Genomic DNA, 27511 nt, shown 5'->3' with positions numbered 1-27511 from the left:
CCATATCTTAATTTTGGTGATGACAATTGTTAAAAGCATATTGCTTGAACAAGTTCAGAGCAGATTAGTTGGGAACGATGAACAAAACCAAATACGTAATCAACTTATATTATAATTGGTATTGAAATATTTTTTTCTAAACAAGAATAAGATGATAAAAAATATCTTATCAGATTAGTATTTATATTAAACCAAGTTTTGGCTAAAGAGAAACCAGTATGGCCTTCCCAGATCAATCTTCATTACCAGACCAGTTCAGAATTCCACACCAATTCAAGCCTGTCTTCCGAGCATCAAGTGTACAAAGTTTTCTCAAAGCTTTGACAATTGTTATTCAGGCAAAGAACCAGATAAAATATTCGGGCTTCTACCACATGCCTATTGTCCTATCAGATCAATATCAGTGATCAACTTGTAATACTTATTCGAACTTTGAAGATCATATTTTAGCCTTGTTTTTTTGTAACTCTATCAGAAGGTGTTCTGATTTGAGATAGTGTTGCTAGGAGTTCTAGTCAAGGATTGATTGGATTGATTCGATTATTATTTATTATAATTTAAAATAAACATTATGATAGATAGCTATGCTATTTTTGTCTAATAGACTATAATTTTGACATTGTTATATTTGTTTATGACTATCATATTTTTAACATCTTCTAGTTATAAAATTTATAGAATTTTATAAATACAATTTTCTATAAAAGTTTGCCAAAAAAATAGCATAATTGTAGAATTCTTTTTTTCTTGAAAAAAAACACAAAATTGAAATTAAATTTTGGAAATATTGATGGTAGGATCGGGTCAGAAGTGGCTGGTTATTGAAATCATGAAAAAAAAAAATCAATGTGATAATCGTACAATTCTTTTTACAACTAAGGTTCTAAAAAACGTGAAGCGTGTTGAAGCGTGAGAGCCAAGCTTCAAGCTTTTTAAGCTTAAGGGTGATTACTACGAGCTTAAGCGTACGCTTAAACGTAAAAAAATATTTTTAATTTAAACTATAATTTTAGTCATCTAAAACAAATTAACTGATTAAATAATGAATAAATATAATAAGTTCAAGTGTAATACATTAATTCTTTGTGAGATTCTAATTCAATTTATTTCATTATTCATTTCATATCCCGTGTGATCGAACATAAACTAAATTAATTGGTCTAATTTAAAATATTAGCTGTAAAATTCCTCAAAATGTATTGCATTCACATCATCGCTACACTTAACCATACAATATTGTACATTTTTAACATTGCTAACAATCACTCACTAATAAAATCGTTAATTTATGATCTATTTTCGTCTTATTAATCAATTTTGGTTTTTGGAAAAATCACATTTAAGCGTATTTAACGACACTTGACATGGTCAACTTATGTGTCTGATAGAACGGATCTCCAAATCTTCAATAAACCAGGTTGGGTCGGGCACAACGGTATTCTGCACAGACAGAAGCTGAGTTAGGGGGCGCCGAAACGTGACCCCTCCGATGCCTAAGTCAGTTCTCGAAAGTGAAAGAGTTTGACAAAAAGTAAGAACAAGAGAATATGAGTGCGTGAGTGTGTGAACAAGAAGTGAATAGAAGAGATGAATGAATAAACCATGAACCATACCTAAATTTATAGGGGCTTGGAGGGATAGGTTACCTTGTCAAGGTAGAACATGTGTTAGAGTAGGACTCTAATTGATGAGTCTGAAATCATATCAAATCTTGGATTCATAAGATATTGTCCTTATCTGTTGCAGATCTTCATGTGTCCGAGAGTACTGGAAGGTTCTAGATATTGAGCCCTTCCTGGGCCCGGGTCGGGCTCCAACCATACCAGTTAGGGCTCAAGCCCATGAATTTATGATCATGAGCCCATTCCCAAACAGGGCATCCCAGACTGGGCTTCTCATAAAATAACACTAGATAGGCCTCAAAGTATATTTCCAAAAATATGGATTATTGGGCTCGGGTCGAGCTTTTAACATGCCTAGATAGGGCTCGGCCCAGTGAGCTCAGCAACTAGGGCTTGAGTCAAGGGCTCTTCCCTTTGTTTTGAATAGGTCCATCTAACTTGAATTGGTACATGGAGCATGATCGAATGAGCTTTGTATTGTGTTAAATCCTGTCTCATAACAATAGTAGGTGATTTTTGAACCACGTTCCCTGATTATGGGTTGTCGGGTTCGGGTTGGACCAGACCCAATTATTTATGGAAGCATCAAGGTTGAAGCAAAGCATTTTGGGGAAACAGCTTTATGCATAAACGTGATTAAGCATAGAGGTAACGAAGTTTTTAAAACACTGTTTACAACAATTACATCTATAAAATTTAATACCGTAATTTCTCAGTTTCAATGTTAAAACTCTCTCCCAGGGAAATTCCTCTCTAGGTTACAAACGGAAGTCCTGCTGTTCCCTGCTGTGGAACTGCAGCGGTGTAAGGACAAAATCCTACGTTTGGTAAGCGATTTTCTTTCTTCAATCCGTGTCCCGATGCTTTATTGATGCTCTGTTTAGATTTCGCTGCATTGTTTCCTTCGATAGTTCAATTTTTTTTTTTGAGGGGAGATCGAATGAAGAATGATGGATTCGAGGGAAATGATGATGATTTTAGAAGTGAGAAACTTGTGATTTCCGTTTTCCTTTTAGAATGTCGGGTCTTGAGCTATTAAACCCCTGATTTTGGAGAGATTCTTGCCATTGGAGAAGTGCTTGTGCGTGGGCTCAGTGTGTGTTGTGTTAGCGCAAGGAAGAGAGTAGGATATGAAATTGCTTTCATTTTTTGCTGTAGCAGCGTGCCGATACTTTAGTACAGAAGCTGTTCCTGTCGGGAAAAAACCCTACGGTAAACGTTACATTTTCCAGAACAAGAAAAAGTTTGCTAAAACTGATTCTAAACCTCCTAAAAGGCCTTTAATTCAGTGGACGAATGAGCAAAAGAAGGCATTGGATGCTGCTTGTGATGGGAAGTCTGTCTTTATTACGGGTTCGGCTGGGACTGGAAAAACTTTTTTACTCCAGCATATAATTAAGAAACTCAAGAAACTACATGGAAGCTCTAAGGTTTATGTGACCGCGCCTACTGGCGTTGCTGCTTGTGCCCTGAATGGGCAAACTCTTCATTCATTTGCTGGGATTGGATTGGGTGAAGTTGACCGTGCAAGTTTGCTGGAGAGGGTTCTTTTGGATAGGAAGGCTTGCTACAGGTGGAAGAAGGTGAACGTGTTGGTTATCGATGAGGCAAGCATGGTTGATGCTATACTTTTCGAAAATCTCGAACATGTTGCAAGGAGCATAAGGGTGGAAGCAAGTGTGGGTGACAACCGAAGTTGGGGTGGATTGCAGCTGATTGTTAGTGGGGACTTCTTCCAGTTACCACCTGTTCTCAAAAAAAAGAAAAAGGGAGCGAAGGAGTTTGCTTTTGAGGCTGATTGTTGGGATTCAAGTTTTGATTTGCAAATGGAGCTGACCAAAATTTTCAGGCAATCTGATGCTCTTCTTATAAAATTGCTCCAGGGAATGAGAAAGGGGGAGATTGATGATGGTGATTTGAAGCTTTTGGAAGGGTGTTGCTCGGGATATGAACCGGATCCTTCAGCCGTAAGAATCTTCCCAAGGGTCGAAGACGTTGAGAAGGTGAACAAGACGAAAATGAAAAGCTTAAATCAGGAAATTTATGTTTATAAAGCTCAAGATACGGGCGAAAACCAATGGATCAGACAGCTTAAGAGTGGGATTGCACCCGATGAGCTCGAACTTTGTGTTGGTGCTAGGGTGATGCTAACGAAAAATATAAATCCTTTCCGTAAATTTGTGAATGGTGCAACGGGTACTGTTAAAAAATTCAAGGCAGTTTCTGAGGAGCAATATCAATTTTCTGATATGTGTAGTCCTGGCAGTTTCTTGCCCGTGGTAGCATTAGACTCTGGGACTGATTTAATTGTTGAGCCCGAGATATGGGTCATTCTGGATGGGGACAAAATTGTTGCTGCAAGACGACAGATCCCTCTCATACTCTCATGGGCTCTAAGCATACACAAGTGTCAGGGAATGACTCTCGAAAAACTTGATACCAATCTCTCGCGAGTCTTTGACTTTGGAATGGTCTATGTTGCTCTCTCCCGTGTGAAGAGCTTGGGGGGACTTCATCTGTCTGGCCTGAATCCCAAGAAAATCAAGGCACATCCAAAGGTTTTGCATTTTTATCAAAAGTTTTCTTCTGAGCAACAGGAGGACAAGAAGGTTGCTGCTGGAGATAAGAATGATTGATTCTTCCTTCAAGAAAATTTCTTACATATCAAAATAAGGACTACAGTTAGTTATCCATGTGGAACATGATATTTTTTCAATCAAAGTGGAATGCATTAGATTTATGTCGTTCTAGATTACTGCGTTTTTCACATATTTAGAAGAACAAAATCTTGGCTTGTGGATTTAATTGCAACCGCAGCTTCAAACCCAGAAAGACAAATCGCAAATAACTGTACGGTAAAATTCAAACAGCTTCAATTTCAGAAGTCTGGAAGGTAAGAACTGGATGTCGTGCAGCAATTGAGGCAACGGGCTTCATGATTGAAACAGATCACTTCTCCAATTTTTGCGGAAAAAAAACAGGGTACCAGGTTAGACATAGCAAGTTGAAGCGAGGGGTACTGATGGTCATTATTAGCTTCAATTTTATCAGTTGTTCCAACTTCTCATATTTATATATTTCTTGCATGATTATCTAAGTTGTTTCATGGTTCATCCGAATGTGTTCGGTGATGTGCTTAAACCCGACACTGGTTTCCGAATATATATATATATATATATATATATATATATATAAATGTTTGCCCTGGTTTAAATGAAAGTATAAGTTAGCGAGTGAAATATCGCAATTTTGGGATCGGATATGGTTAACTATTCAAACCATGTGCGACAGAATAGTTGAAGAAAGCGTTGGTATGGAAAATCGAACTCCTGATTTTTGGACAAGAGTTTACGTACTCCACCGACTTAAACATTTCTTGTGGTGGTTAACGATAATTTTTTATTTTAATTTTCATCGGAGGAGTTGTATGGTGCGTTCGTGGTGAGTTATTGTCTATCATTGGCCTCTATCCTAGCCCGATTGACCGGAGGGCGACGCACGTTGGGTGCTTTGATTGATCGAACCCACTATACATAGAACCAAAGACATGGGTGCCTCATGTGGCCGAACCCAGGTATCCATATTTGGCTGGAATAAGTTGGTTTGAAGATGATTATATTTTCCATGTAGGGTGACTCAACACCCCACTCATTTAACGGCCCTGTTTGATATGTTTGATCATTTTTTGATTGTTTTGCAATATCATGTTTGAAGTAATTATTGATCTTAGATAAACACCAAGATTGATTAAAAGTTATATAGCACATTGAAAAACCATCCAATCATTCTACCATTGATTATATTTATCCACATGGATTATAAACATACTTTACAAAACTAGCCCTCACTATAAATAATGAAATGATTGAGAGAAAAATGATTGAGAGAGAAATGAGGGCATTTTGGTTAATCTATGTTATTTGTACTAACTTATCCCACTTTTAAAAATCATATCAAACATAAAAAAAAAACTATAAAATATATACTTATCTTCCCTTATCCACCATTTATCATTCAATATTCTAATTTAAGAGTTATCTCATCTCTCTACCAAACGGGGCCAAAAATGTCACAGCGCTTGCAAACAGTTAATTTTGGATGTTAATTCCTTCAGTGACAATGTAAATAATTATCCTGTGATAATCCACTCATGACACGGATTGCTTTTGATAACCAAAATATTTGATATTAAACTCAGTGTCCCGCTCAAATTAGTTTTCAAACATTATAAAACTGAATTTTTCCTACAAAAAAGTAGCACGCAAACAATCATCGAAACAAAAAAGCATCTTCCGATTGCATAAAAGTGGCTATGATAACCCAAAAATCTTTAGCAGTGATCCTCACCTTGCTTGTAGACAAGATGGGGGGGTTACATGGTTAAATACAAGAATAGCCTCACCAATTCCTAAACTATTTTTTCTATGAAAAAATAGGAAAGAAAGAATGAATGAACCAAAGAATAAGCTATAACTTGGGGACCGAGGGAAAGTTGAATTTCTCCTGAACCAAACTACCGCATACGGTTTAGCAACTCGAGTCAGCAGGACCATTTACAGGTAAGGACTGTGTTCTCAAACAATGGCTGTCACTACGAGAAAGAATGCTGCCTGTTGGTGTAGATGCCCTCGACCAGAAATCAAATCTTAAGCAACGTTCACTTCTTGGGGATAAATTCACATGCTCTAAAGCATGAGATTGGAGCTCGGATGGGTAGTCTCTCAAGCATCCGATTCGAGGTCCAGCTCCGGTACTCCACTTGCAAGATAATTGCTTCCCCAGTTGGTAGGACTTTGTTTCTCTGTGTGAGTTTATTCTTTGCAAAATGATTTGCTCGGGAACGCCCCCCTCTTTTGTAAGATGTTGATCTTTTGAAGTATCAGCCTTTTCAAGATTGCTGTTGAATCGCTCTTCTGAGTCTTCATTGCCATCAATAGGCGATTCTAGTTGGGAATGGCCATTATTTGGCTGTGTAGTTTCGGTTTTTCTCTCGAAAGTCTCTATCACGTCGTGTTTACTTGGAATCAAAAGAGAGGTTGGCTTCCTAATCAAGGCACCAGATGTACCAGGTATCTCCTTTGCACCTGAAATATGCTTGTAACTATTGCCTTTCATATGATCTGATTCATCCAAGTCATCTTCAGAAGAGTTACTTTTCAAGTCCTTCTTGCCTATAGAATCTTCTTCCTCGTCATCTGTAGAATCAAGCTGCATATCATGATATTAAGATTATTGCATACATATACAGGTTTATGATTTCCAGTCATGGAACATGAAAGAAACAAAGTAAGATTTTACCTTGACATCAGTGAGATCAAGGTTGCTTTCTCTGAGAAATGATATGAAGTCAAGGAAGTTTTCAGGGGTTGGACGATAATGACCACTGTGAGGCCAGATGGCCTGAAAAATACAAACGAAAACATAGTAGTCAATTAACATTTAAAAACGGGTAAATGTGATTCATGAAGGTTACACGCTGTAGTGGTACCTTTAAGATGCCTCTTTCAGCAACTATTCTCCCAGCTGCCAAAGTAGCTCCTCCAGCCAAGAAACTCGAGTGCTGGAATGAGCCCTTCTTTTTCTTCCCTACATATAAGGTCCTGGAGGTGCTGAGCACAAATATCCACTTTGCACCGGTTGGATCTCGAGTGGTATCAAGAAGCTCTCCGGTTTCCCTATATAAGAGATATCCATCCTCCACTGCAACTTCATAAGCCTTTCTTTCCATCTACAGCATAAGATTTACAACACTATCAGTGCAAGTATTCTCCACAAATGGCATAACAAGTATAACAGAACTTTAAAAACCACAAAAATATTTTGTTTAGAATTTTATTTACCAGCAGAAACCATAATCAAATCTTAATGTCACATACAGCTTGTCTTAGATGGAACTATTAAAATTTACTGAACAGAGCTCTTGACAGTATGAACAACCAAGAAAATTCTATATTTTAAGGAGAAAATCTAGAAGAAACAAAATCAAGGTTTCCTTAATCTGCAAAATAATTATTTAAATTTAAATCTGTTTCCTTATTAACCACAAACGCTTGTAAGTTCTTCGCCCATAGTTTAATTTTTTCTCATTAAGCTACAGCTCTTACCTAAAGACTCATTTCCCAACTCCTCCATAGATCCGATTAAACAAAATGGCTTTGCGGAGCTCCCAACGTCTCAACACTTACAAAGTTTCGGGATGTTTTTCCAACTACATTAAGAGAACTTTTTGGACACAGTATCACAAAATTTAAGGCCCTTAAAAAAGGTGATCATTGTCTTCTAAATGAAGAGAAATTAATAGAGTTTTATGTATCTGAGCATTGCATCATAGATATATTGGTTGAGAACCAACTTATGTAAATTCCGTGCTGTGTTTCGTGTATTTTTGCTAGATTTCTACTACTTTTTAAATTCTACACAGGCTGCTCTGTCAAAATTAAAAAATTTAAGAAGATGAAGGACGCACTGGACCAAGATACTTAATACACTGTTGCTGAAGCTTTGACCGAGGGCACTTCTCCATGAGATTGAGCTCTTTACCTTCTCCTATGTCTAGCCTGAAAGAAATTACATCGTTTAGAAAATACAATAACATTGAAGGCCAGCCTCTTGAATAATAGTTTATGGAAGTTTAAAAGATAATTACCAGTAGAAGAAGGGCTCTTTACTTTGAGAATTCAACCACTTCACATAATAGAAATGTAGATTGTGCCCATAGCGGTGCCTTGGATCAATCTGCTCGATACCAATTACCAATTCAGTTAAATCAGTATATTTTTCAGTTTGATATAAGTTTTTAAAAGACAGAAGAGATAATTGATTCACTTACAGCTTCAAGCCAATGTTGTAAGGCAAGTTTCTGAGCTTTCCCATTCTTTGACAATCCTTTTCCAACCTGGAATCGGTAAGATGAATCGCATAAGTTTATGAATGAAAATTAGAAAAAGTATATTTTGTGGACGCTTATGTATGTTTTAATTGAAAGCTTACCTTAGCAGCCCTTGTTCTTGCTCTTGACCACCGTGAAATAGCAGTCTCATGTTTCTCAAGATCAAAGAAAGAAACCGAACTGTGCTTGAGTTCAGCGAAATCTAAAACCTTCCACCAACTTTGCTCGACAAGAACTGCACAATCTGCCAACTTTCTTCTCGTTCGGAAGCTCTTGTAAACCTTCTGTAACTTTACAGCAGCCACATGTTTGGGGCTGCTTGGATCCCCGAGTGGCGAAATATTTTGACATATATCATTATCGTCTTCTGGAACTTTTGAATATATCATTGTTCGCGTAATCTTTGATATATTTTTAGAAGATCCTTCCACCAAAAGTTTTCCAGAGCCAAATGATGGCAAAACTTCATGTTCGTCCTCGAAACTTACAGCTCGGATGGGAGTCCTCTCAGCATCGTCCCCAAGGTTAATCGATTTCCGGAAGACCGATTCGATAGCATTCTCTAGATCACGATATATGCCAAGCGGGCATGACCAAGATACCCCCATGCAATTTCTTGAGACAAACAAAACTTTTTCAATAGTGCTGCATTCAAGAAATCAACATAAATACAGAAACCTAATTACTTTATGCATCAGTCTATATTAAACTTCATTAAAGTCACATATGAAGAACAATTATAATCATAGATATAATTACGATCATCACCATTGTTCCTAAAAATGGAAGAAAAGAAGACAATAAAGCAGTTCGACGTCCAAGATCCAATATTCGCCAAAACCGGATTCAATCCATTGTTTTCTGTGACCAATCATTGAAGCTTGACCATGCCAAACAAGCTAAGAGCATAAAATACACAAACTATTCGAAGGAATGACACTCAAAAACACCAAAAGATTTGAACAGCAATAACAAAACCCAGAAAACATATACACCAGTGAACATAAAAATCTCCGAATATCTCGTCAAACGTAGACATTTAACATCAAATAAGGAGTGGGCCTGGGTGAAAGTGATCATTGACACAGATAAACAGAGGAAAAGAAAAGGATTCAGAATTTTTTTTACCGCGATGCGAATCCTTGTTAGAAATCCTGGATAGAGGAAGATTTAATCGACGAGAAATTCATGGATTATATGGGGGAATTCAGTGAGACGAATATGGGAAGAAGATCAAATTAAATAACGTAATGTATTGTGCATTGAATGCTAGTTATTATAGAGAGATGCATATGGGAGACAGAGTTGCAGAGAGAGAAACATCAAAGAGAGTGAGAACTACGTGGAAATTGGAATGCAGCCTTTTTTTTCTTTCCTATTTCCTTTTTTGACTATATTTATTATTTTTTATTATTTATCGATTTGAAGAAATAAATTTTAAAAAAGAGTAGGATTTTAAAGGGTAAATCAGTCTTCCGACTAGCTGTCGAAATATACGCCTTGTATGATATATTAAAAAAATTAATTTTTTTTTATAAAAAAAACACGTTAATCAAGACTGATTGTTTTAAATTTGAGTGAGAAATTGAAATAATAATTTGAAAGTAAAAATGAATAAGAAGTAGCAGACAGGTCTCTAATTCGATTTGTAACATTATTTTATTTTTTGATAAAGATACCAGAGATATTTGTGAAATTTTAAAACACACCAAATATCCACGAGATTTAAATTTAGCATATATATCCTAAAATTTATAAAGTCGATTGAAGTGACATCTATTTATTGAATGTGCAAAACATCGTCTCAATGGTACTCATATAAATGCTAATAATGTGTGTTTATTATATCAAAATTATGTATATTGATATTTTTCGATTTATATATATATATATATATATATATTTATAAAGTTATTAAAGGCAATATAATTAACACCATATTCTCATTGACTTTTGATTTTATACACACAGTAATGTAATGATGTAACTTTCAAAAAATAAAATAAAGATTCAAATCAAATTTAGTAATTAAATTTCTCAATTTAACCAATAGGAGCTTCTGTTACACGTATTAATTAATTAACGAATAACTATTAATGACTGCGTGACGTAATGTGAAAAGGTTGGACATTTGTTACTCACTTTAATAAACAGCAATCAATTAGTAAAATTATCCCAAGGGGACTAAAATTAATGCTGGGTGTTCGAAAATAGTTTTTTTTTTTAATCGATAAATCCAAAATTTGAATATATATTACTGAAAAATGAGAGTACACACATATTGGACATACACATAACACACATATAATTTCTCCGAGGGAACTAAAGTTAATCCAAAACGTTGGAATTTGTTTTTTTATCCGTAAATCAAAATCGAATTACTAGAAAATAGAGCACACATGTATGTAAAATACAAACGTAAGTATCAAGTCAATGATTTATTGAGTATGTCTCTTGTGATACGATCTCATGAATCTATACTCGTAATAATTGGCGACCTCATTCATGTTAGTAGTAAAAATTAATACTTTTGACAAAAAAAAAATTTTCTTTTCATTATTCGGTCGTGTCAAAGTTTCATCTCATAATATTTGTAAGATAACCTCTTATGATATTTGTGTTTTACAATGAAAAACATCCCACCTCATATAATATTGTAACATAATATTGTATGTTAGGTGAATTTTTATTTTAGAAAATCAAACTTTTGAAACTTATGTGGCAGCTTTCCAAATAAATTCGTGGGATAAGTTTTTCATCACTTTTTTTTACTGTTATTTCTGGATATCCCGGAAGCTCAAACGACTATCATCGGACTTGGGTCAAGTATGTGGGCTCTAGAGAGAAGAGGAATATAGATAGGGGACAAATATCTCCTAGAAGAGACCTCGGGAACTCTGGCATAGTGGAAAGAAGCGGGCAGGAGTAGCAGGGAAGAATGGTAGCTCGGAGTAGAATTGTTCGGATGGAAAAATTGAGTCAAGAGATCGTGAGTCGTTCTCACCCATATTTCAGGGGCACGTATTGTTGGAGAACGCGGCGATCAGATCAATCAGGATTGATACCCGGTGCAGCGGAAGTTTAAAAATTTTATATGGAACGATTCCATAATGGGTATCAAAACCTTACGACTAAATTGTGTGTGTAAAAATTAAATAACAATTATAAATTTTTACCTCCAATCTCGAAGCGAGATTATGGACACCAACAGATTGCTCTGCTCTTGTTGTATATCCCTGGAACTGATGAACGAACTGTTCTTCAATCAGGTCCACGAACGGATATTTAATCCCTCTGATAGATTGCACTAGAAAATCTATCAGAAGTTTCTACGAAGATAATTAACGAATTTGATCCGTTAAACCAGACTGTAATTCAAAATTCACAGGCTGGATTTTCCTGAGCAGAGGGGAGGGGGGCGGCCACTGTTAGAGAAAATACTTAGGGTTTTCGAAAATTTGTGACCTGTTGTGTGTAATTTCTGTACTGTAATAACTTATTTATAATGTAGGCCACTAACAGCTTATGGCCCATTAGTCATAAGTTCAAGCCCGACAAGCAAAGCCCGCATGTTCAGAAATTAATATAAAATTCATCATGACTCCGATTGATAAACCGATTTCACCAATGTGTACAGAAACCATTTCTGCACCTTTTAAAGTCAAGATAAATTTTTCTGAATCCGAATTCAGTGGTTTCCAAAAATGCCCATCCCTATGTCATTTTAGGAAATCTTACTCCTCTACTCTTAAATAAGAAGTCCAACTTCTTTGTTCATTAAATTTAACTCTTTAAATTTAACTATCTCAACGGGGATTAAAAATCCATTACTCTGTGTGACCCTCAATGGTTCAGGGATACAGCTAGCCGTGGGCTCACAACTCCTTGTGACTCGGAACAACAATTTCCGACTTGCCCATCGAATCATGGTAAGAGCGCCTAGCAACATCGCCCCATGATTCCCTAGGTATCACTGATAGTGCCTGCAAGAACCAATAGATTTTGGTTAGCGTACAGTACGGTCCCTTCATCCATATATCCCGATCGAATCAACAACCATTGGTAAATCGAGAGTCGTTCGAGATTCGATAACTATGCAATACATCTTGAAGATCAAATAGTGACATCGCATGTGTTACTAAGAAACCATTTCTTAAAACACATCATGTACTCTGGCCAGAGATTCGTCACACTAATATCTCCTCAGATCGCATAGGATATCCACACTCGCAAGTATGTGGTGAATCCTTGACAACAAAGCATCGACTCCTATATGTGTTGTAATTGTACCCAATCCCGACACCTGATGACCCCAATAGAGTCGGTAAACGAGTTAAAGCACAGTACTAGCATATGGAGTCTCAATGATGTTTCAAGTAGTAAGGACTAATGGTGTACAACCAAAACCGCGGACTTTATCCACTCGATAAGTGATAACCACTTGGAAAGTCCGGATAGGGTAGTTCGATCATTCATCGTATGAATATTCATTTGCATGCTTCGAACATCTCTATATTCCTTACCAATGAAACGTGGTACTCTGCATCGCAAATGCTAGTCTCAAACTCGAGCGATCCTTATCCTTATTATCGGACGGCTCAATCGACTAGGAACAATTTAGAATACACAGTGACTATAAGATGTGTTTCATGATAGACATCTCCATGTTCTACCACATCTTACATACACTATAGTATATTCAAGGTCTTTATCAAAACAACAATAGTATATCACAATATAACAATATGAAGAAAGATAAAGTCATTGCCATTAATAAAAGTGTAAATTATATTAAACAAAAGATTGTTTATACAAAGAGTCATCAAAGCCCTTAGCCACAAGTTGGCTCACCGGGCACCTACTCTTTCAATCTCCCACTTGCCCTAAAGCCAACTAGTCATACTACGTAGACCCATTGCTTCGCGATGTTTGTCAAATAATGGTCCTGGCAAGGGCTTAGTAAGTGGATCAGCGATATTGTCTGCAGAGGCCACTCTTTCGACAGTGATGTCTCCTCTTTCCACAATCTCCCGGATGATGTGGTATTTCCTCAGTACGTGTTTGGATTTTTGATGAGACCTTGGTTCCTTTGCCTGAGCAACGGCACCCGTGTTGTCACAGTACATCGGGACTGGACCAACAACTTCAGGAATGACGCCCAACTCTTGGACGAAATTCCTCATCCAAACGGCCTCTTTAGCAGCAGCTGATGCTGCAATGTATTCTGCCTCAGTGGTGGAATCCGCTGTGGTATCCTGCTTGGAACTCTTCCAAGAGACAGCATCGCCATTGAGCATGAACACAAATCCAGAGGTTGACTTCGAGTCATCCACGTCACTTTGGAAGCAAGAGTCGGTATAGCCTTCCAATTTTAGTTCTCTTCCTCCATATATCATGAACATATTCTTAGTCCTTTGTAAGTACTTAAGAATGTCCTTCACGGCTTTCCAATGCATTTGACTGGGATTAGCTTTATATCTGCTCGTGACACTCAGAGCAAATGCTACATCCGGTCTGGTAGATATCATCCCATACATGATACTACCTATGGCTGACGCATATGGTACATGTGTCATTTTCTCTATCTCTTCATCCGTCTTGGGACACATAGACTTGGATAGAGAAACTCCATGACACATGGGTAGATGTCCTCTCTTGGACCCATCCATTGAAAACCGTTTCAATATGGTGTCGATGTAGGTTGATTGAGTGAGTCCTATCATTCTCTTAGATCTATCTCTATAGATCTGTATCCCTAGAATATAGGATGCCTCACCCAAATCCTTCATCGAGAATCTACCTGATAACCATATCTTTGTTGACTGCAACATCCCTACGTCATTCCCAATGAGTAGGATGTCATCAACATAAAGTACTAAGAATGTCACAGCATCCTTAACTACTTTCTTGTACACGCATGGTTTCTCCGGGTTCTTGATGAAACCAAAATCCTTTATTGTTTCATCAAATTTCTGGTTTCAACTTCTTGATGCTTGTTTTAGACCATAAATTGATCTCTGAAGCTTGCATACATTATGCTCGCTTTCCATGGATGTGTACCCCTCAGGCTGCTTCATATAGATTTCTTCCTTAATGTCTCCATTAAGAAAAGCAGTCTTCACATCCATTTGCCATATCTCATAGTCATAACAAGCAGCTATGGAAATAAGGATTCTTATGGACTTGAACATTGCAACTGGTGAAAAGGTTTCATCATAGTCAACTCCTTGTCTTTGAGTATAACTTTTCGCCACCAATCGCGCCTTGTAGGTCAATACCTTACCATCAGGCCCAAGCTTTCTCTTGTAGATCCATTTACACCCTATTGGAACAATTCCATCGGGAGGATCTACTAAAGACCAAACTTGGTTTGTATGCATCGAATCTATTTCCGACTGCATAGCTTCAAGCCATAAATTTGAATCCGCATCAGAAATTGCTTCCTTGAAGTTTCTTGGATCACATCCAATATCGGGTCCATCTTGATCCCCTTCAAGAAGAAGACCATATCGAATAGGAGGTCTAGAAGTCCTCTCGGATCTTCTAGGTACAGGCGTGTCTATCAATGGTTCCTGAGGTGTAGGATCGTTATTTTGTATTTCGGGTTCTTCTCGAATTTCTTCGAGTTCCATCATCTCGCCTTTCTTATCCAATAAGAACTCCTTCTCCAAGAAGGTGGCATTCCTTGAAAAAAACACCTTTGTTTCAGCAGGATAATAGAAATAATATCCGATTGAATTCTTCGGATACCCTACAAAATAACATAAGGTGGATCGACTATCCAACTTATCTCCCACTGTCTGCTTCACGTAAGCAGGACATCCCCAAATCCTCAAGTACGAATACTTAGGAGCTTTGCCATTCCATAACTCGTATGGTGTTTTGTCCACCGCTTTAGTGTGGACGTTGTTCAACAATAATACCGCCGTTTCAAGCGCATAGCCCCAAAACGAAGGTGGAAGCTCAGTGAAGCTCATCATGGATCGAACCATGTCCAACAAAGTTCGATTACGACGCTCCGATACACCATTCAGCTGTGGTGTCATAGGAGGAGTCCACTGAGAGAGAATCCCATTCTCTTTTAGATAGTCCAAAAACTCGGTACTTAAGTATTCTCCACCTCGATCCGATCGAAGTGCTTTAATACTTTTACCTAGCTTGTTTTCTACTTCAGCCTTGAATTCTTTGAACTTTTCAAATGCTTCAGACTTATATTTCATTAAATATAAATACCCATACCTAGAATAATCATCAGTAAAGGTAATGAAGTAGGTGTGGCCATATTGAGTACCAACTCTAAATGGACCACAAACATCTGTATGGATCAAATCCAACAGATTTTGCCTACGCTCAGGTTTCCCCTTAAAAGGAGATTTAGTCATTTTTCCTTTCAGGCAGGATTCACAAGTAGGTAGAGAGTTAATATCAGACATATCAAACATGCCCTCTCCCACTAGCTTGTTCATCCTCCTTGAGGAAATATGACCTAGCCTAGCATGCCAAAGGTTTGCCGGGTTTTGGTTATCGATTTTCCTTTTGTTTGTTGTTGCCGGTTTATCAACATAATTTATTGGAACGTCTTTTAGTTTTAAGTTATATAGATCATTTTCAAGTTGTCCATTTCCAATCAAACATTCATTCTTGTAAATATTGCAAATTCCATTCACAAAATTGCAAGAATAACCATCTCTATCAAGCATAGAAACAGAAATAATGTTTTTAATCAAATCCGGAACAAATAAAATATCTCTCAAAAGTAACTTAAAACCGTTCTGCAAAATTAAATAAATATCTCCCACAGCTTTAGCTTCAACTCTGGAACCATTTCCGAGCCTCAGCTGGGTCTCACCCATTCTAAGCCTGCGATTTCTTGTCATCACCTGCAAACCATTGCAAATGTGAGATCCACATCCGGTATCCAATACCCAAGAAGTAGTATTAAGTGAAACATTTATTTCAATATAGAACATACCCTTCGCAGTTCGCAACTGCTCTAGATATTCCTTGCAGTTACGCTTCCAATGACCGGGCTTCTTGCAGTAATGGCAAACATCCTTGGATTTTTCCATGTTTGAAGCCTTTGTCTTGTACTTCTTCTCGGGTTCGATTTTCTTGGGTGGGGCAGAACGTTTCTTACCCTTTGTACTTGGCCCCTTCTTAGCAGAAGAAGAGGAGCCCACCAAGAAAGCCGGTTTATCCTTCTTTAAAGTGGATTCATATGTCACAAGCATATTGACCATCTCTTCAAGGGAGGCCTCTATCTTGTTCATATTGAAATTCACCACAAATCCGTCAAACGAAGAAGGAAGAGATAGAAGTAGTAAGTCCACGTTGAGTTCATGCTCCAACACCAAATCAAGGGTTACCAACTTCTGTATGAGCCAAATCACTCGTACCCCATGATCACGGACCGAAGTCCCTTCACGCATGCGACATGTCATTAGCTCCTTTACAGTAGCGAACCTTTCAGCCCTCGATTGAGCCCTAAAAAGTTCCTTGAGTTGTACGTGAATGTCAGCAGCATTCACGGTGTCCTCAAATCGCCTCTGGAGTTCATCAGACATCGAGGCTTGCATATAGCATTTGGCCTTGATATCATGGTCCCACCATGTATCAAGTTTGGCTAACTCTTCCGGACTTATGTCAGCTGGTGCTTCCTTCGGAGGAGATTTTTCTAACACGTAGAGCATCTTCTCCGAAGTCAAGACAATCTTCAACTTACGGAACCATTCCGTATAGTTTGCGCCAGTCAATTTATTTTGTTCGAGGATCGAGAAAAGTGGATTATGCGAATTCATCTTTATGAAATACTGAAAAGAAACAGACAAATATCAGTGATTGTTTAATTAATTTACTAAGACATAAAATAGGCAAAATTTATTTTATGAATCTCACTCCCACTATTTTAACGATTTCACTACCCTCTAGTGAAAACAGGAAACTGTTTTCCTTAGTGAGAACATGGAGTCCAATTGACAAACTATGGTCCCGAATAATATCAGCCAACCATAATTTTCAAAAGGTAGAGCCCAATTGCTTCCAAAGCAACCTCCACGTTTTTACCTCATGTCCAATAAGGGCCCAATAATATGACGTCGTTTATTGTGACATGTCAAGATGACCCATCAATATTAAGTTGTGATGGACGGTCGCCATGTGGATCCCCCAATAATATGAGCCGATCCCATGGGAGTTCCACCCAACTTACAACATGTGTCGATCCAATGTACAGCCTTCCGACGAACGGGACCCCCCAATAATATGAGCCGGACCGTATCCGCGGGTAGCATCTCATACATTGATCGTTGATGGAAGGTAGGAACATTTAAACAAATTTAAATTTCCTTTATTTATCTTGATATCAATTTTAAATCATATTTAAAATGAGGGATTTTAATTTTGAAAATTTGTCTCATCATTTTTAAAATTTTGTATGCTTGCCAGATTCACACAATTTTGTCTAAAACATGCATACAACAATAATATCACATATTATATAGGATGATCGATTCCATTTCTAATCGACCCGTGGTTGCCAATCACGAGTCTTAGTCCAATCCTAGGTAATATGCAGTATGCAATGCAATCCTATTACATTGTGCTTCCAATTTACATTTCTTCTGTCTTTATTGTCTGCTGGGCCCACCTCCGTCTTCAAATCTTCATCTCCCACTAAATCTAATGTATTTACAATAAATAACAATGACAAGTAGGGGATACATTTTTAAGGGGTGGGAACGAGCCATAAACCAAGCCCACTTTTATTACATATGAAAATTCATATTGGGCCATAAACCAGGCCCATTAATAAATCCAACAACAATAAAAACAAATGTAAATTCCTAACATACACCTACAAAATTGGTCATGGCAATCGATCATCCTTATCCAATAACATTTAATTCAAAATTAATTTATTGGATAACATGCAATGGCAATTTAAATTTAAAAGGATAAAATCATATTTCATATATAAAATCTTATTTTACATATAAAATCATATTTTATCAAATAAAATCATATTTTATCTATAAAATCCAATTTTATACATAAAAACATATTTTACTCAATATATCCATAAGATCATATCTTATCATCAATTGTACCAAAAATAATTAATTTCAAAATTCAATTTAACGGATAAAATATTTAAATTTTCCAAAAATTTAAATTTATCCAAAAATCAATTTTACAATTTTCGGACTCGAACAATTCGATCCGACGCCTCGTGGACCAATCAAAAACAATTTTCGATCGGACCAAAAATAGAATTTTAACATATTAAAATTTAATTTTAAAATTAAAAAATTAATTTTTTCCGCGGGCCGCCCGGGACACTCCCGGGCTGCCCGCGCCCCAAAGGGCTCGGGCCGGGCAACGCCTAGCGCTGCGCTGGGCAGCGACCATCGCTGACCCCCCCCCCCCCCCGGGCAGCGATCCAATCGCTGCCCGGGTTTTGCCCGAAATTTTTTTTTTTATTTTTAAAATATTTATTTTGTTTCAAAAACCGAGGCTTAAAATTTTTTGTACAATCGATTAATTTAATCGCTTGATCTGAGCAACCTGGCTTTGATACCACTGTTGTAGAACGCGGCGATCAGATCAATCAGGATTGATACCCGGTGCAGCGGAAGTTTAAAAATTTTATATGGAACGATTCCATAATGGGTATCAAAACCTTACGATTAAATTGTGTGTGTAAAAATTAAATAACAATTATAAATTTTTACCTCCAATCTCGAAGCGAGATTATGGACACCAACAGATTGCTCTGCTCTTGTTGTATATCCCTGGAACTGATGGACGAACTGTTCTTCAATCAGGTCCACGAACGGATATTTAATCCCTCTGATAGATTGCACTAGAAAATCTATCAGAAGTTTCTACGAAGAGAATTAACGAATTTGATCCGTTAAACCAGACTGTAATTCAAAATTCACAGGCTGGATTTTCCTGAGCAGAGGGGAGGGGGGCGGCCACTGTTAGAGAAAATACTTAGGGTTTTCGAAAATTTGTGACCTGTTGTGTGTAATTTCTGTACTGCAATAACTTATTTATAATGTAGGCCACTAACAGCTTAGGGCCCATTAGTCATAAGTTCAAGCCCGACAAGCAAAGCCCGCATGTTCAGAAATTAATATAAAATTCATCATGACTCCGATTGATAAACCGATTTCACCAATGTGTACAGAAACCATTTCTGCACCTTTTAAAGTCAAGATAAATTTTTCTGAATCCGAATTCAGTGGTTTCCAAAAATGCCCATCCCTATGTCATTTTAGGAAATCTTACTCCTCTACTCTTAAATAAGAAGTCCAACTTCTTTGTTCATTAAATTTAACTCTTTAAATTTAACTATCTCAACGGGGATTAAAAATCCATTACTCTGTGTGACCCTCAATGGTTCAGGGATACAGCTAGCCGTGGGCTCACAACTCCTTGTGACTCGGAACAACAATTTCCGACTTGCCCATCGAATCATGGTAAGAGCGCCTAGCAACATCGCCCCATGATTTCCTAGGTATCATTGATAGTGCCTGCAAGAACCAATAGATTTTGGTTAGCGTACAGTACGGTCCCTTCATCCATATATCCCGATCGAATCAACAACCATTGGTAAATCGAGAGTCGTTCGAGATTCGATAACTATGCAATACATCTTGAAGATCAAATAGTGACATCGCATGTGTTACTAAGAAGCCATTTCTTAAAACACATCATGTACTCTGGCCAGAGATTCGTCACACTAATATCTCCTCAGATCGCATAGGATATCCACACTCGCAAGTATGTGGTGAATCCTTGACAACAAAGCATCGACTCCTATATGTGTTGTAACTGTACCCAATCCCGACACCTGATGACCCCAATAGAGTCGGTAAACGAGTCAAAGCACAGTACTAGCATATGGAGTCTCAATGATGTTTCAAGTAGTAAGGACTAATGGTGTACAACCAAAACCGCGGACTTTATCCACTCGATAAGTGATAACCACTTGGAAAGTACGGATAGGGTAGTTCGATCATTCATCGTATGAATATCCATTTGCATGCTTCGAACATCTCTATGTTCCTTACCAATGAAACGTGGTACTCTGCATCGCAAATGCTAGTCTCAAACTCGAGCGATCCTTATCCTTATTATCGGACGGCTCAATCGACTAGGAACAATTTAGAATACACAGTGACTATAAGATGTGTTTCATGATAGACATCTCCATGTTCTACCACATCTTACATACACTATAGTATATTCAAGGTCTTTATCAAAACAACAATAGTATATCACAATATAAAAATATGAAGAAAGATAAAGTCATTGCCATTAATAAAAGTGTAAATTATATTAAACAAAAGATTGTTTATACAAAGAGTCATCAAAGCCCTTAGCCACAAGTTGGCTCACCGGGCACCTACTCTTTCACGTATCCCCATAACTGCTCACTCGGCATGACCAAAAAATGTGGCTCACGATTTCATGTCATGGTCATAACCCGAGAATCCCGGGAAAGATATAGACACCTAAGCCTATACATACCGCATACAAACATGGAGTTCACTTATCACTAAAGAAACACACTCTCTACATTTTTCCTGATTTTCTCGTGTACACACTTTTTTGCTGAATTAAGCATCGAAGTGGTCACGTCAAAAAATCTTTCAGCGTCCCACTGACTTTCTTTTCTTTTTTTATTAAAGTGTGTGCAGAACCCAGGCAAGCGAAGCACTTATTACCCGATTACTTGGCTTCAATCGATAGTTGCCCCCACCATCGAATACCGATTGTTCTTGGGTGACAATCATTGTCGCCGTCTGTGGAAAACCAAGTCTATAGGCGTGGATATGGTTTTCAAAAAAACAACTCATGGTGATCCTTCAGGAAAGGATACCACTGACTCGGGGACTCATCAAGAAGAACCGCCCCTTGAGATTCCTCAGCGGAATTTCATCCTCCTTGTTGAGTAGCTCGAGCTGCTGATCAACACAGCTGTGCAAAAGGCCCTGGAATCCCAAGAACCCCCGAAGGATTTGGAGATACCCAATGAAGAAGGAGAGTCCCAAGGCGACTCACACACTTCTCGCCTATGCGGTTCATTTTTTTCGGAAGGGCGGAAATTTTTGAAAAAGTTGAAGAGCGATTCGCGCTTAGGCAGTAATTGTTTGCGCCTAGGCAAGACAAATCAAAGTTTGAAGGGCCAACACAGATCAATTTCCTCCTGGGAGGTATTTTCTTGTGCCTAGGCACGATACGCATAAGTTAAAAAGGAAATTTTTTCTCAGAAATTAAAGAAGGAAGGATGAGAAGTAGGGACTCTATGGAGACAAAAACTGTAACATCCCAAAAATCGGGAACACTACTAAACATACATACTTTACATTATTAGGGAAAATAATTTTCGGAATAAAATTTTTATTTAAAAGTATCAATTTGCGCACCAACAAATATATATATATATATATATATATATATATATATATCCTTTAAAGTATAGTTGACAATCAACCACAAAGTGTAAAACTTGTTTTTCATTCCTCAAAATAAAAGTAATCGGTGCTCAATAAAATTGTTCATAACATATCGCACTCATGCATCACCCGCCGGTCCGACCCCTTGCTCCTCTTCATGCTCTGACCCATGCTCATCAATAAATCCATCGACATCATTATTACCTGCACCATTCAAGTATAGTGAGTCTAAAGACTCAACAAAAATATGCATACTGAAAATCATGTGAAACTTGCAACTAAAAGAATTAGTACTACATCATGAACATAACATAAAAAAAAATTTAACATTTGAGGTGATGAGATATGTGAATTTGTGGCAACCATCATAAGAGAACATCATAGGTTCTCGTTGCACAACAAGCATATTGCTTCCGCCCTTAAACTTTCATTCTTTGGAAAGGTCCCTCCGGAGCTGATCCCGGAGTATCAGTCCCGTATCATTCTATCTCGTGAGCCATAGTTTGGAAAGGCCCCTCCGGAGCTCATCCCGGAGTACCAGTCCTATATTGCCACTACAAAAGCACATAAAACATCAAAATCTTTCTCATGCATATCATTACATTCATCATCATACATCTCGTAACTTCATCATACCATGCTCATAAAACTTTCGTGAATCCATCATGCATGTCATATTTGATAAAATTTCATGACTTTCAATATCAACATAAGTTTCATGAGGAAAAATTTATATACATATGCAATACATAACATAATCGATCCACATGAGTCGTTCCATCCGTCCCGGACATTCCAATTTGAAACTTTTTTACATAAGACATCTTAAAACACTTAAAATAGCTTAAAAGATCATAAGCATGAATTTTGAACTTCAAATGAAAGTTTTAAAAATATTTGGCAGCACCATGTGCGCTCGAGCAGAAGAAAATCCCGATCGAGCGCGGGGTGCCACAACCCAGGGCATGGGTGTGCCCTGGACTGACGCACCTGCATTGCACTGGGCGCACCCACGCCCTGCTGCTTCCTGTGAACACATGCAGTGGCGCAGGGTGCGAGCCATGATTTTCTTCGCTCCTTTCGGTCTTTTTCCGACTCCTATCATATAAAACCATATAACCATTGAAAATCAATGATCCTGGGCATGTAAAAACTTAAAAACTCAAAAAGGTTTTGCCCAAACACGATCAATATCAACCAACATGATTCAAAACTTAGATCTAAAATACTCACACCAAAAGTATCATGATATTTTACCCTTAGATCCATAAACTTCAATAACTTTTCATCCAAAAACATCAGGAATGCATCACGCTTCACGACTAAATATCATACTTCAAGAGTTCTTCATAAATCATGCATAAAATTGCCATAAACACATGAGTTTTTATAGAAAATATCTATACCCTTGAATTATGGTTTTGAAACATTAAAAACTTTTCTGGATCTTCGTGGGTTGGATTTTGACCTATTCCTTGAGTCGTTCCTAGCCTCGAACGGACGAGATCGATCAAAACTTGGTGCAGTGCATGAATGTGAAAAGGGTTTGGGAGAGGGAGAAAGAGTATGCGATCAGTTTTGAAAAACAAAAGAATAAAAGAATGAATTAAACGATTACTATGCTTGTGACTAATAGGCTTCCAAGCCAGCCCATTAGATATCAAGCCTTTACTTTTAAATTTTCTCCACTTGCCTTAAAAATAAAAATTTCACCAACATAAACTTATGCAAACATGAAATATTTTTTTTTCTTATCTCGTTCGAAGGCTAGTCTCGTCCCTTAGTCCAAAATTAAGTCCAACCTGGAAACATAATACTAAATGCAGACATTAAACATCGCCAGAACATGTCATCATAAAAAAATTACACATAATCATATATAAAGTTCATGCATAAAAACATATAAATTATTTAAATAATCGTGATCAAGCTAGTAGACTTTTGGACCTTAAAAAAATAGCCGAGAATTAGGTTTGAAAAAAGGGATCTTTTGATAAAAAGCGGTGAGAAAGGAAGAGAAAGGACGAAGAACAACCGAGGCGAAGAAACTTGGGTGCAGCGTTTATCTCAAACTTATCATCTTCTCTTTAATTAGTATTTAGTATTGTCAAATACTAAGTTTTGATTAGATTTTTATGGATTTCATGTGTAGATAAAGTTATTTTGTTGGGATTTAGGGGATCCGACCCTAACTTTTGAATTATAAATGTTTACTTTCGACTTTTGAATTGTTTGATTGCAGTATTGATCTAAAACCATTGTTTGTTGTAGCGTAGCTAACCTCTTCAATATTTTGTGTCGTGATTTATGTCGAAAGAAAATCTCATGATAGGAAAAAATGTAGTCCATGGACTTATAATTTACATAGACATATGAAATTGGATACACGTTTATAGTGATAGTTCAATAGGTCGAAAGCTAGAAGATTCCAAAAAACGTTCATGCAACCACCTATGATAAATAATTGAAGAAATTTAATTAATTCAGAATGTTGAGTTAGTTTAGCATAACTTGAAAGATATGTTAATAAAATATGGGATCTCTTCAAAAGCATGAATTGATTATTGAGGTAATTTATTCAATTTAATTAAAGGAAAGGTTAACATAAATCCCAACATTACTATTAAACATTTGAATTCCAATTATTTGAATAGTTGTTCTTCGCGTTAATTGATTTTGCATTCTAATAATTATTTACTTTATATTATTTTGGCAGAAACAAATCTCATATTTCGTGAAGGTTACTAAAGGAGTGCGTTAAAGTAAAAATTTTATAATATAGTCTTTATAGACGATACTCGTATTCGTACATTATATTATAATTTGATTCGTGCACTTGAGATAATTGCGTAAAGGGTTTATTTATTTAGAGATTTTATAGTGCATTAAAAGATCGATCATACAACAAAAATACTTGTTACAACAAAATTAATACAGTACTTACAATTTGACTAAATGCGGAAATTTTACATTTCGTCTATGATACCCTATACAACTCAACTGTCGTAATCGCCATAGTATCATCTAATCTTGAACGTGAGGTTGCTGACTACCACCATTATGCTTCAGTGCAGAATTCTGGCAGAACCTCTTCCTCGCATGATTTACAAGACCTTAACAATCTATCGGATCTTTCCATCATTGTGGGGTCCATTAACTGTTAGATTAGGCAGGATCTTCATTACAATATCTCCAACTTATTGTGGAGAATATTCAGAGGTGCATTCCCAGGTCAAAGCAGGATGGACAATAGTGTCCCACACATTTTGCCCAATCCATTGCTACGCCCAAATTCTCATACTCGATCATCATCTTAGGTTCAAACTATCGGAACATAAATAAATCGAATCTTTGACAATCATCCTGGTGACGATGACAGCGACTATGGGGATATCTTAGGGTATTCTCATTCCAACGCCCGTTACTGCCGCAACTGTAACCATTGTCTAAATCGGTCATCTACAAGAAATCACAATTTTTAATCCTACCAATCTCACCAATATCAAATACGTCCCAAAAATACTAATGCAAGCTCTGATACCATAAATTTAGTGACCTTACCCGGATCATCTACTAACCAGAGTATTAAGCATGCAATAATAATAATCAAAAAACTTAATCAGTGTTACTAACAACTAAGAAAAAAACAATCGGAACCAAATAGAAGCTTAACATAGAAACCACCGACGACCCCTGCTACCAAGCCCTGGTCACCAACTAACAACTGATCTTGATCCTAGTCCACCTGCATACCTGCCCCATCGAATTGAGTGTCCAACAAATACAAGAACATGGATGTGACCGACTATTCTCAATACGATAATAAGGAATATAAACATCTAGTATTTTGCATACAAATGACTGGGTGCTGGTGTTTATGATATCTGCTCAGTCTAGGCACCAATGACAATGTTGTACCATCTGGGTTCAACTTCGCTGGGCACCTCCCTACACTCTTCTGAACCACCATAACGTCAGTCCCCATTATCTCGACGTCTCCTGGTGTCAGACAATATATCAAGGAATGTAAGGACGAGCGACCCTACTATAAAGTCTATCTCTAAGGAGACTCGACTTGACATGAATATGCATGTACAACATAATATATCAAAGCAGTAGAACATGTATCATGGCACATAATATGCAACATATAAGCATGCATACTCGCTGGGTATCTCAGTCAGTGCTTGTGTACCTAAAAAACTGGCCTAAATGTACATGTATTATAACGTCCAAATTTTAACAATCGGAGCGTTACTCAACATACATACTTAAAATTTGGTAAAAATAAAAATTTTGCGAAAGCATCATCTTCTTTATTAAAAAGAGCGTATAATAAGTGCACAAAATAAAATAGCATCTAAAAATCTTTGCCAAACATGGCCCTCAACTTAAAATTTAAAACTTGTTCGCCTCTCATCAAATAAAAATGTTTAAAACATCTTCCATTCTAAAGCATTCACACTCATGCATTGCCCATTGAATCGACCCCTGCCTCTTCCTCATGCCCGCCCACATAATCATCAATAAAAGCATCCACATCATCGTTACCTGCACAATTCAAGTATAGTGAGTCGAAAGTCTCAGCAAGAACATGCAGAAAAAGGATTTTCTAACTTTAAAAGAGAAAACATTAACTTAAACTTTCATGCAATAAACATAACTTTGATGTAGCAATATCATAAAAATATTTGGGGTGATGAAGTATGAGTAGTGTGGCAACCTTCATAATGAGCCATTCATAAATTTCTGTTGATCAACAAGCATATAACATTACGCCCGTAATTTTCATTCTTTGGATAGCCGCTTCGGAGCTCATCCCGAAGTGCATACCCCGTATAACCATCCCGTGAGCCATGTTTGGATAGCCGCTCCGGAGCTCATCCCAAAGTGCATACCCCGTATAATCACCACAAGACGCATAAATCATCAAAATATTTTTCATGTAACATACAATTCATCTTATCATATCATATCATGTCATTTCCATTAATCTCGTAACATGCTCATAAATTTCTCGTGATGCTACAAGATTAAAATCCTTCAAAACATTTCATGAGAAATAAGCTTTCATGAGAAAATCACATAATCATGCAATGTATAACTTGACCGATCCACGTGAGGCATTCCATCCGTCTCGGACCTTGAAAACTTTAAAATTCTTCATGAACATTCTTAAAATAATTAAAATACATTAAAATATCAAAATCATGATTTTTAGGACTCAAAAACTCGTAAACTGGGGTGGGGATTTCGAACCTGCGCCGTGGTTCCGCAGGTGTGCAAGCGGGCTGCGCGGCCACGCTGCACGCTTGCACACCTATGGAACCGCGGCGCGGGCGCGCTGTCGCGACATCCTTTTTCCAAAAAGTGATTTTTTCTGCACTATTTCAAAACCCACAATGCTTTGGGACGTTTTTCCATCAAAAATAACATTCAACATCAAAACTTCAAAATAACTTGTGCCAATACATCAAACATTTTAAGATTTTGAATCAAAAACCCTCATATCTACTTTTATCCAAAAATCTGAT

General features: G+C 37.3%; 2 protein-coding genes across 2 annotated transcripts; one reads left to right on the top strand and one right to left on the bottom strand.

Annotated features, from left to right (window-relative positions):
• Window positions 1-2752: 2752 nt before the first annotated feature.
• On the top strand, window positions 2753-4258 carry LOC140874541 (ATP-dependent DNA helicase pfh1-like). The gene has a single exon (XM_073277838.1). The coding sequence runs from the start codon at window positions 2753-2755 to the stop codon at window positions 4256-4258; it is 1506 nt and encodes a 501-aa protein (XP_073133939.1).
• A 1683-nt stretch (window positions 4259-5941) lies between these two features.
• LOC140889777 (IQ domain-containing protein IQM2-like) lies at window positions 5942-9833 on the bottom strand. The gene is made up of 8 exons (XM_073297530.1): window positions 9640-9833; window positions 8613-9156; window positions 8452-8517; window positions 8269-8357; window positions 8089-8179; window positions 7111-7350; window positions 6921-7022; window positions 5942-6830 (listed from the first exon to the last, which is right to left on the bottom strand). Exons 2-8 carry the CDS (start codon window positions 9117-9119, stop codon window positions 6150-6152), a joined length of 1776 nt encoding a protein of 591 aa, XP_073153631.1. The 5' UTR covers window positions 9120-9156; window positions 9640-9833; the 3' UTR covers window positions 5942-6149.
• Between the last annotated feature and the right edge of the window lie 17678 nt (window positions 9834-27511).

Source organism: Henckelia pumila, chromosome 1 (assembly GCF_033568475.1).
Source record: "Henckelia pumila isolate YLH828 chromosome 1, ASM3356847v2, whole genome shotgun sequence".
NCBI lineage: Eukaryota > Viridiplantae > Streptophyta > Magnoliopsida > Lamiales > Gesneriaceae > Henckelia > Henckelia pumila.
The sequence above is the reverse complement of the archived record's forward strand: the minus strand, read 5'-3'. Positions and strand labels throughout refer to the sequence as shown.